Here is a 12,506-nt window from a genome sequence, read left to right as displayed (position 1 = left end):
CGTATTTTATATTATATGAATCTTTATGATGATTACAGTTATTAGTCATTAGCAACGCTTTGTGTGGCCATCGCCGACGTTGTCGTCGTCGTTGTCGTTGATTATCTTTCAATTTTGATTAGCTCTCGATTGATTGAATTCAGACAATGGATATGTGTCATCATCCACTCACACACACACACACACACACGCACACAAAATGTGAAGTCTGAATGGTCGTTTGTCTATTTCTGTATTGGCCTCTAAAATTGGCTCATTGTGAATTCAATGCGCGGCTGTCAGCTTAAGCGTATTTATCTCAATAATAGTTGCGAGAATGACCCCAATATAATACAGGTGGGCGGAGCCCCACACACACAAACACACACACACACACACACACACACACACAACAGACACACATGTCTGCTCTCATTGCTTCATTTTTATCTCTTAATTACATTTTCATCTTGATGTTGGAGCCTGCCATTCTCAAAGTTTAATTAACTTGGCAGCCAATGTCTAAGTAGCTGCTCATGATATCCTTGTCTCCACTAATAATAGAGCAGGCGCAAGAAGCATGTCCTTCTCCGTAATACTCAGCTTTATGAAGCCACATAATTGAATTGTTATGGCTTTCAACAGATACCGAATGCGACTTCAAATAGCTGTAATGATATCACTTTAATAACAAACAAACTAACAACTTCATCAATTAAATTGCAGCAATCAAAAGCAAAAATAAAACTTGTAGTTTATATATACTGTAGTTTATATATACTCAAATATTTGTTGTGAAAAATATATATTGCTGACACAACAAAGTTGTCCAACAACTTTGACAAACAATCTATGGAAATTCAAATAGTCGCCAGGGTAATAAAGCCCAGTTGACATCTACCATATGCTTTATGCTGAGTTATTTATTACACTCTAGATAGCTTCAACTTCGACTTCAACTTGAGCTCCAACTTTTTGGTGCATTTGTTCCACGTCGAAAGACTTGAGCAAACTTTGCTGACAAAATGTTTTGGCTTCGACCTCAAAACTCGTTCGCTTCGCCATTCATAACATGTGCCAATGTGCTACAAAGTTTTTGCTACGTTTGCAACTATATTCATTAAATATTTGCTTGGAAAAAGCAGCGCATCTCATAGTTTTGTCCCTTTTTAATTAGAGAATTCGAACATATTTTTGGGCGTCTCTTTCAGCTGCGTTTTTTATTCCCCAGCGCTAGGTAACAACCACTTCAATCCACAAAAAAAAGTAAGAAAGCTACAGTCGAGTGTGCTCGACTGTGATATACCCGCAAGCCAAGTTGAATAAAAGGGAAACAATGCGGTATTATTCTTAAAATATACCAAATATTATACCTGAAAAATACAACAAATTTATCAAATTCTACATTTAGTATGTTAATATAGAAATACATTCAAAATATACCATAGAGTATAAAAATACAAGATTGCCAGCCAAGTTAATATACCACAAAAAATACTTCAAATATACCGAAAGCCATATTTGGTATATCGTTGATGTACTACATTGGAAATATACCAAAGAGGTCGAAATATACAATATTGGTAGCTAAGACCCAATTCCAGCAGGCGTAATTTGCGGACAGACTGTCAGGGCTATAGCTTTCGACTGTTGATGCTGATCAAGAATATATATATACATATATATATTTATATATATACTTTATAGATTTGGATATGCCTTCCTCTGCCTGTTACATTTCCTACAAGCACAAAGTTTGAATACCCTTCTACCCTTATCGGTATCGGGTATAAAAAAGCGCTTGCTTCAAGCATAAGGCATGGATGACTGGTTGCGCCTGCCACATCTGCCTCTCTCTCTCTCTAGAGTGTGTGTGTTTCTATCTTGTGAAGTGCTTTAGAGATGATGGCCGCTGGGTAACATGGTCGAAAAAAAAGGAAAGTTTCCATTTCCAACTAACTGCACAACTGCGAAGCGAGCAGTGAAAAATAATTGCAGCTGAAACAAGTTGAGGCGCCTCGAGTTGCTGCTGCTGCTTCTGCTGCTGTTGCTGCATGCCACGGCAATTTAATTTATTAAATGTAACAACTTGTAACTAATGAAAATGCACTTAATTTGCGCCCTACGCTCAAATGACTTGGAACAAATTGTGCTGTCTGTTGTTGCTGCTTCTTCTCTATGTTTTGAGTCTTCTCTTATTCCGCACAAAATACGTTGCATACCCCCAGGCGCAAGGAGAAAAGAGCAGCTTGTGCATTGTGCTTGGGAGGAAGTGGAAGTAAACATATTGCTATCCAGCTGCTGCTGATACCATCGAAGAGCAGTTGCGCCAGTCGGAAAAGCATCGTTTCGCAGACTCTTGCACTCGAGTGCACACCTCAAGAAGAAAACACAGCGACAACTGTGAAAACTGTGAAACTGAAAATAGTCACAGCTTTTTGTCATTACTTTGCTCTATGGACCGCCGCTCAATTTACTCGTAAAGTGGGCCAAAAGGAGTGCCGAAAAAAGGAAGTGCAACTAAAATGGCATTCCCCAAAAAAAGAGAGAAACCTTGTCTCACCTGAAACCGCATGGCGCACCATTTTAAGTGCCGCAATTACCGACAATGGACGCAGTAACTTTGCCACAAAACTGTTGCATTTTGCACGGCACAAAGTTGCGGCGCTTAGAAGGCAACAAAAACCAGCAACAACTGGCAACAACAACAACAACACAATTGCAAACGCCCAGATAATGCGGCACTCATCCAACTATTAAGCAGACTTTTAACTAGCTTTTTAGTTTGCCAACAAAGCGCTAGAACTTTTCAAATAGCGCCAAGTACACTTGGCCAAAAAGTTAAACTTGGCCGCCTGCATTTTGTATTGCGCCCGAAAAAAGGAAAAAAAAGTCTGATGGAATTTTGAACAAAAGCGTTGCACTAAAATTGTGCAACGATTTAATTAAACTATCGATTGGGAAATTTGCAATTAAGGAAGCTAACAATTTCCGTAGATTAATTGAAATACATTTTGTATTTGATGTTTCAACATTTGCTTAGCACTTGAATGCAACTTTAACAAAACTTTAAGCTCAACCATGATTAAGTTTTATAGTTACGCGTGGAAAAGTATTAAAGTCTTTGCGTTGAAAGCACAATTTTAATCCGATATTGTAGCTGACTAACAACCATAAGAAAATAAGTCTGCAGTCTTAATTTGAATTTCCACTGAGCACAAAACTTTTCTGTGCTTTGAGAAAATTGCTTTTTCCACTCGAATTTCAGCTATAAAAATTTCCTAAAAATCAATCAGACTACAGGAAGCGAGCTATTAAGAATAGAACAATAAAAATGTTGCAACAATGCAATTTGAAAATTACTCTTGTGTGCGGCATTTGCTAATCTCTTTGCCCATCAAAAAAAAGAGGAGGAGAAGCCAAACAAAAGTTGCTACAAAAACCCAAAACCAAACACACAAAGTCTTCTACATACATACACACACACACACACCCACACACATGTGGTAAAAGAGTTTTAAATCCGTAACTGGTTTGCAATTTGTCGTAGTTGGGGAAAAGTTTAGCATGGCGTATACGCAATGTGACAAATGCAAAACAAGCGAATTCCATTAACGCTGCATTTATTTTCAAAACATTTGGCGACTTGCGATATTAATAATTCATGACTAAATCATTTCCTCGACTGTGAAAATGTGCAAAAATCGTAAATATATACATACATATATATAAAAAGCGAAAAAGGGAAACGAAATGGAAAATGGAAATGTAGTTTTTGTGCTTTTCGATTACAATTTTGCGATTTGAATTCGAATTTGAATTTAGATCTAGGTTTCAATTGTGCAGGACAGAATAGTAGCAAGCCCATTGGCTGGAATTTCATTAAATGCACCGCATTGCAAAATATGGACAACAACAACAGCAACAAAGGCTGCTGAGCTGCTTTCAAACTGAGTGCAAATATTTGTTTTTCAAATGAAATGAATAAATGCAGCAGCAACAGCAGCAGACAGATAAAGTTTTGGCCTTTGAATGGCGTCAGTTTAATAAAGTTGCTGTCGTAGTTACTGTTTTTGTTGAGGCTGTTATGCGTTTGGCCTGAAGTAAAAGTTCAATGTGAATATGGACAAACTAACAAAGACGAAGACTTCACATGCAGCTGTTAATTAAATTTTATGATGCAAGCAGCTGAAAGATGCAACTTGAGTGCTGCTTTGAGTCAGTTACTGCTGCTAATGATGATGTTGCTCCTGCTGCTGTTGCTGCTGTTGCTATGACTGCTCGTTGTCCTGATAATGCAGTCTGCTTACTAATTTATACATGACACGGCCAACAGCAGCAGCAATAACAACAACAACAATAATGAAAATGCGCACCATTGTGTGCGAACAGCAACAGCAACAGCATGCAGTGTCATGCCATTTATCTATGTAACAGTGTGTGCTCAAGGAGTGGCAGCAACAGGATGCGTGGGCAACATCATGCAGACTGCAGACTGGCGACAGTGGCAACGGCAACAGCAACGGCAACGGCAGCTGGCAATCAATAAATCCCAGGACCCAGCTCCTGTTGATATTTGCACAAGGCAATGCATAAATTCGCAAACACAAACTCACACACATAGATATAAATGTGTGTGTGTATGTGGGTTGATTGCTGACGTCCATCGTAACGCATCGCAAAGCATCGCAACGTTCGCTGCAAATTTCAATCAGCAACACACAGGAGCAACAGTTGTTGCCATGACTCCAACCAATGACCAACTGAGGCGTTGCCTCTTTGGGGAGCAACTTTGCTGCTCCAACTCCAACTCCAGTTACAGTTTCAGTTTCACTCCTGCACTCCTGCTGCTGTTAATGGCGCAAAAATGGTACAGTTGAGCCCAAGAGATGTTGCACAGGTGACAGACACGCTGTCCACCCATTTGAAGAGCTCTGCTCTGGCCATGAATAATAAACCACAAAACCAACAAAATGTGCATAAATCTAAAGGAACATCAAGACATGACTGCTCTATGATATCAACATAATAAAATATTTATGAAGGAAATATTTAGTCGAGAAATAATTAAGATGATATTAAAGAAGAGTAAGAGTATTCAAATCTCTCTTGAATTAAGCATTAATTTGAATGGCGCAATCAAAATATTTTTGATTTGCGTTGTGCATATCAAATGCACATAAAAACAGTTGGTGAAATGTATAGAACGTCAAATTATTTCCTATCGTAAATAACAATCAGCATTGCAGCTATTGTGCTGAAAAAGATAAAAACAAAAGAGCAAAGATATTTGCTGAATTTGTTTGAGAAAAAGTCATAACAAATACGAATATTAACAGTCTAAAATCTGAATCAAAGAAATAATATTTTATGGTACGCACAAATACAAAATTTGCTGAATATAATAGAGAGCACAAAATGACAGAACATTAAATGAACAGTCTGAATAATATATAATATATAAGACCAAATAAAACATATTCCGCAAATAAATAAATATGAATGAGAGAACAAAATAGTTAAAAAAATTATATTGACAGTCTAATAAAATAAAGACTAATTGAAAAAAACGAACATTTTATAAACTGAACCGAAAAAGTTAACAGAAAAAGCTAAGAAAAATAAAATATTCAGCAATAAAGTTAAATGGCAGAAAATGAATGGAATTACCATCTGATATGAAGCAAAAAGATATATACTGTGTTTTTACTGTAGCAAAATACAATTAGCTGTCTGGTCTGAATCAAAACAAATACAATATTGTCTGAACACAACAAAAAGCACGAAATGACAGAAAATAATATTAACAGTCTATACAGTCCATATGACTAACAAAATGAAATAGTAAAAATTGATATTGACAGTCAAAGAATAAAATTAGTTTGCAAATAAATCGAATCGCACAAAAAGAAAATTTCATGAACTAAGCGAATCAATTACCAGTTTGATCTGAATCAAAAAAAAAAAGAAGTGATGTTGTTGACAACCTGATTTGAAGCAAAAACTAATATTTTGTGATATTACTACTGCAAAATGTAATTAAAAGTCTATTCTGAATCACATAAATAAAAGTCAAAGCCTCAAACCAATTGTTTGCTCAGCAAAAATGCTAAACATAAACACGTCTAAATAATAGACTCGATAATTGAATTATGAGTTTGCAGCCCTTGCTGTTCGGCAGCCCTGGCTATTACTTTCGATGACGCTGTGTGCCCAATTTATGGGCATTTGGAATGCATGCTTTTTGGATTTAACAGCGGTAACTTGTTTAGCTCGTCGCAGTTTGTTGTTTCCGGTCAAAACACGAGGCGGCCATTTTATGACATAACAGAAAGTCAAAACACGCACACACAAACACACATACACACATACACACACACTAATGTGTGCAATTGGCTTATATGCACGACATGCACACATAAACTAGTTAAAAACATATTTGCACTTGTAAATCTTGTTAAGGTGGCAATTGCCAAAGTGTGTGTTCAGGGTGTGCATAAAACTCTCGCTCTTTCGCTCGATCTCGATTTGGTTGTCGGTTTTTGGTTTTGGTTTCAGGTTCTGTTTCTGTTTCTGTTCTGGGTTCGTTTACTGCCGCCGCCTGTGTCGAAAGTTTTAATTAAACTTGTAAATGTTGTTGCCACAAGACCAAAACAATAACGAGAACATGCAACGTGTGCTGTTGTCGTGTCAGGGGAGTCGCCACGCCCTCACCCCCTGAGAGATTGTGTATTTATAAAAAACAAGAGTCAAGTTGAACTTACCAACATTGCCCTCCGCCTGCACAGAATCTCCATGTGTGGCCAGCAACAGCAGCAACAGTAGCGCCGACAGAGAACCGAACTGCAGCTGCCTCAATGGTTGCCTCAGTGCATCCAGGTTGCAGCAAATGCGGCCGCAGCCACCGCTTATTTCCGCTTCCTCCGCCTGTCTCCTCGATCTCTCGATCAGTAGGCGACGGCGACGCTGCTGCTGCTGCTGCGACGTCGACGGCGTCGCCTCAAGTTGTTGCTGCTGGCTGCGTATAAGATTGTGTTGTTGAGGCTGTTGCTGCTGCAGTTGTTGTTGTTGCAGTCGCTGCCTAGACCATTCTCCTTGTTGCCGTCGCTGCACCACTGTTGCTGCTGCTGTCTGCTGCCGTTGTCGCTGCTGCTGCTGTTGCTGCTGCCGCTGCTGTTGCACTTTAGTTGTTGTGTGTTGCCGCCGCTGTTGTTGCTGTTGTTGTACATTGCTTGCCATGATAATCGGCCCACCTGCAAAACAAAGCAAGTAAACAAACATAAATTAGACACATTTTCGATTGGCAAGTTGCCAAAACAAGAAGAATACAGTGGAACAAACTACAGATGAGAAGCCTACCAAATAAATTTGGTTGTATCCATTGTGTTTAATAAATAAAGTTACAAACATCTGCCGAAGCTCTTTCTACACAAAAATCAAATCTCTAAGAAATCTCAAGTTGAAAGGAGCATTTCCTTTCCTCAATGAGATTGTTTCCAAGTATTACATAAAGTTATTGGAAAATCATGAGTTGTATGTTACAGTTTATTGGACGAAAAAGGAAATTCCTATGAAATATTTAAAATAAAGTTAAACGGGATTAAAAAACAGTTTACGAATAAATAATGTGAAATAATTTAAATGTCGTTTAGGTTTTCTGAAACGAAAACATATGTTGAGAAAGTAATTAAAATCAATTTTACTATCTTACCTCATTTTGAGTGAGAGATGAAATGAGGAAAATATTTACATACACCAAATTATTCAAATAAACTTAAGAACTCTGGAAAGAACTTGTTGTTCATCATATAAAATAAAAAAAAAAAAAATTTTAAAATTGAAGACAAATTTGACTGTTGGAATTAATTAAAAAAGTAATTACAAATATAAAACAAATCAAGTTCAACAAACTATAAAGGTCTTGTTGTTTTCAACAATTTTGAGAAGTAAAAAACAAACTAAAATATATGAAACCGAAAACAAATTAAAAAGGTAATATAAAATAATTAAAATTAAATTATGAACTTCATTCAACGTATTGCAATTAAACTGACTATCATACCATTTAACTCTCTCAAGCTTCTTACGAAACTAAGTAAAAAAAATAAAATAAAATAAAAACTAATTTAAGTAAATAAAGTCAAATTTGAGTGGCAGAATAAATTAAGTTAGTAATTAGAAATATGAAATAATAAAAATTATACTAAATGAACTTCCTTCAACGCTTTGCAATTAAATTCAATGACTTTCATTACGCTAAACTCTCTCAAGTTTTTTTATAATAATTTTCCCTTACACTCTATCTAAATATGACCCTATTTCAGTTCGAACAAGTAAGAAAGTTACAGTCGAGTGTGCTCGACTGTGAGATACCCGCTACCCAAATTTAATAAAGCCAAAATATTGCGGTATCATTTTCAAAATATACCGAAAATACTAAAAAAAATACTAAAAATATACCGAATGATATGTTTGGTATATCGATATAGTACACCATTCAAAATATACCATAGACACAATGTACCAGATTGTCGGCCAAAGCAACTCAGACCCCTAGTAAGTAGGCGTTTTTGCCCATACAAAAGTATTTCTTTAATAACTTCCACAATTTTTATCTGATCGCAACTTAATTTTCAGAAATCATAACTACTATAGTAATTATTGTATTAACCAAAATTCGCAAATCTAGCTTTAAAATTACGCTTGTTATTCGATTTTTTTGATTTGCGGGGGCGGAAGTGGGCGTGGCATAAATTTGAAACTAACTTGATCTGCGTGCAAACATAACAAATGCTGTCGAAAAAAAAAATTATAGCTCTATCTCTTATAGTCTCTGAGATCTAGGTGTTCATACGGACGGACGGACAGACACACAGACACACAGACGAACAGACGGACAGACGGACATGGCTATATCGTCTCGGCTGTTGACGCTGATCAAGAATATATATACTTTATAGGGTCGGAGATGCCTCGTTCTACCTGTTACATACATTTCCTGCCGGCACAAAGTTATAATACCCTTCTACCCTATGGGTAGCGGGTATAAAAAGAAAACGACTTTGCAAGCAGTTTGCATCAATTTTGCCAAGCAGCCAAAGTAAACCTATTTATGCTAATGCTCCACTTCAGCTTGTGTACTATACAAATAGCTGAAGATGCTGAAGATGCTTATCATTAGCTGCGTTTATCATTTCATCACAATTTATGCCAAAAAAGATGTGTAAACAGGATCTCAGCTGTCCACAAAACATGATAAATGCGTGCCCCAAAAAAAAAAGACGAAACTTCACAATTATAATCATTTATCATATTTTTTTTGACGATTCAATAAACTTGAGCTGTTTGTCTGTGCAGTTATTTAGCACCAATGTGCACTGTGTGCTGACTGCTGCCTTTTGTGTATGAAATTGCATTTACGCTTATTGTGATGGCAACAACTTTTGGCTTTCCGGCTCACATACACAACCACACACTCATTATATTTCACACAGATATGCACAATACACAGAATCAGCTCATATCCTACGAAGTCGGATACGTTTAAAAAAGAAGAAAGAGCCGAACTGTGTGAGAGCGGATGGTAAAGTTTACAGTATTGTTGTGCTGCAGTTTCCTGGCTTTTAGTTTGGCTCCCTTTGTGCGAGCTCCTTACAAATAATTCTTGCTGTTTATATGGTAATAAATGTCAGGCTTCATTTCGCCACTGCGCACGGAGCTCTGCCAAAGGAAATTGATTTTCGTTGCCGCTTCAATGGCTTGACTGCTGCGGCAGGTGGCACAACTCCCTGCTAGGTTTTGCTTCCAATTTCAATGCTCCTCTGGGGTCCTTTTTTCTCCATCTTCTTTTTCTTCACGTTGTTGTTGTTGTTGTTGTTGTGTCCTTTGCCAAGGCTGACATATTTTCGACTCGGGGTCTCGAACTACGCATTGTATTTCTTATTACCACTAAGCACAGGACTGTGCAATATCCTGACGCCTACAGCTCATCAACTGTCGCCCAGTTACGCACACAAACACACACAAATCTGGCGCCAGCTTAAGGACAATGTGTCCAAATATTGAGCAAGGTGTGACGAGGGCCACACAAAAAAACAAAGACAAAATAAATTGCAATTACCTGTCAACAGACAAAGTGAGCAGAAGCAAAGCGACGACAAAATAAAATAAAACGAAACGAAACTATTCAATAAACAAGAGATACACCAAGTGAGACAAGGTATGCCTTTAAATGACAATAAAACTCATTAAAATAGAGGTGAAAATGTAGCTAAAGAATCTACATCATTATTTATCAAGTAAGAAAGCAAGAGCCGAGTGTGTTCGACTGTGAAATACGCGATACTCTTTTGGAATAAAAACAACACAGTGTGGTCTTAACTTTAAAAATATACCAATATACCATAATAATGGTTAAATTTAGTATATTGATACAGTACTACGTGCGAAATATACCAAAGCAGCTAAGACCCGATTGCATATTTTACATATTTATAATCTATCCAGGTTTTTATACATACAGACAGACGGATAGACTGGATATATTGTCTCGACTGCTGATGCTGATCAAGAATATATATACTTATATGGTCGGAGATGGCTCCCTCTGCATGTTACATACATTTCCTGCAAGCACAAAGTTATAATACTCTTTTACCCTATAAGTAGCGGGTATACAAATTATTTTCCATTAGAGTTAATCAGATCGAAAATCAGAAATTTGCATTGACAATACGATCTAATTGTAATGCATTGCACGTGGAAAAAAGTTGTCAAATGAATAACGCACTTACAATTCGAATGGCAAGTGTGGCAATCTTTGCATTGACATTTCAGTTAATTCGGATTAAAATGGATGACCTGATTAAAATACAATTTCAAGGAAATTCCAATTATAAACTTTGTCATCCAGTTCAATACTTATTTACCATTCACTGAACTGTGAAATTGCGAATGTTATTTTTTTTTTGAAATGTAATTAAAATACTTGTGTATTCCGTTTGTTATTTGTTGCTATTTGCTATTGAGATCGAGCATCTTGTGGCCTACAAATATTCTTGTGTTGTGTTGTTTGTAGTGTGCACTCGACTTCGACCCCTTTGTAAACTGTTTTTCCGAAGGCATCAAAATATAATGTGTATTCAATCATTTCGCATAAGCTGCATGATTAATGTGCCCCATGCCGCTCAGCATGTCTTGCTCGCATTGTCTCTCCACTAATGGACTTTATTGCCTTGACATAGTTACTCCCGGGACGACGACGACGATGCCAATGACTGCTACGATTCCATCGCCATCCCGATGGAATCCTAAAGCTAAAAGTCGTGGTCTTCATTTTTCATCAAACAAGAAGCAAAACTAAAGCAAGCTTCAATAAGTTGAACACAAGCCCTTTAGGTGACCTCGATGCCTCGAGGCCTGAGATACAACGGCATGATATTGCAACATATGCGGCAGAATAATTAATCATCGAACGTACGTGCCGGCCTAGAAGTTTCCAACCACGCTCCCGCTTACTTCATTGAGCTGAAGGAAAGGCATAAGCAAAAGTTAAGGCGGATATTCTAACGAAGGAAAGTTACTTAAGCTCTTTATAATATTACTCAGTAATATGAATTTATTGCCTGTAAACGGAATATTTGATTAGCTGCCCACTCGGATTCAATTAAAGTGACTGTCGCCTCTTGCTGGCCACGTCATCCGCAACCGCTTTTTTCTTTAGCTTTTCCGCTTTTATCTGCTTCACTAGCTGCTGCTGTTTTTTTCGCTGCAATTTATGCAAACTTAATTAGAAACCAACCTTGCGCAAAACTTTAAAAATTGCACTTTTTATTCTCTCTCTCTCCCCGCCCTCTCTCTGTCATGCACTTTAATTAAAAATGCCCAACAATTAAAAACGCATCAGCGAGTGCAAAAAAAAAAAACACACACACACACTAAAAAAATGGCAGACAAGAGGTGAAGAGAATGGCATAATGAGAGCAAAGTGAGAATGTATCCAACAATTTCTGTTGGTCTGCAGCGAAACCCTCTGCAATTTTCAAGTGAAAACATTCAGCAGTCAATTTGTGTTAATTCGAAAGAATTGTTCTTTAATTTCACTGCAATAAGAAAACTCATCAGTAAATCAGACGTCAATTCAAATTAAAGCAAGGATTGAATAAATACTGAGGGAAAGATGAATAAACTTAATGTGGAATAAAATAAAAAGTCAATTTAATCCAAGAGTATTGTTGATTCATTTTAACAAAATCAGAAAACTCATCAATAAATTAATGTTAAAAATAAATGCAAGTAATAATTAAGTATTGACAGCAAAAACAATTTGACATGGGAAAAAAAAACTGAAATAAATTTTGCAAAATACTGTTGAAGGAAATCATATGATTAAATTGGATTCCAGCAGTTCAATTTGAATAATAGAAATATGTATTAAACATAAATGATTTGTATTTAAATCAATTTTAGTAGCATAGTATTTTGAGTAATAAAATACCTATTAAAATGAATTTATCATCAAAGCATAG

General features: G+C 36.8%; 1 protein-coding gene across 2 annotated transcripts in view; it reads right to left on the bottom strand.

Annotated features, from left to right (window-relative positions):
- LOC133850930 (uncharacterized) overlaps positions 1 to 12,506 on the bottom strand; it is a 46,822-nt gene that overhangs the window by 21,523 nt on the left and 12,793 nt on the right. For both annotated transcript variants that reach the window (XM_062287202.1, XM_062287194.1), the window contains one exon: positions 6,744 to 7,232. In XM_062287202.1, coding sequence (XP_062143186.1) covers positions 6,744 to 7,218 — 475 coding nt within the window. In that variant the 5' untranslated portion in view covers positions 7,219 to 7,232. The remainder of the gene's footprint in view (positions 1 to 6,743; positions 7,233 to 12,506) is intronic.

Source organism: Drosophila sulfurigaster, chromosome 2L (assembly GCF_023558435.1).
Source record: "Drosophila sulfurigaster albostrigata strain 15112-1811.04 chromosome 2L, ASM2355843v2, whole genome shotgun sequence".
In the NCBI taxonomy this organism is placed as follows: Eukaryota; Metazoa; Arthropoda; class Insecta; order Diptera; family Drosophilidae; genus Drosophila; species Drosophila sulfurigaster.
This window is presented reverse-complemented; position numbering and strand designations above follow the sequence as displayed.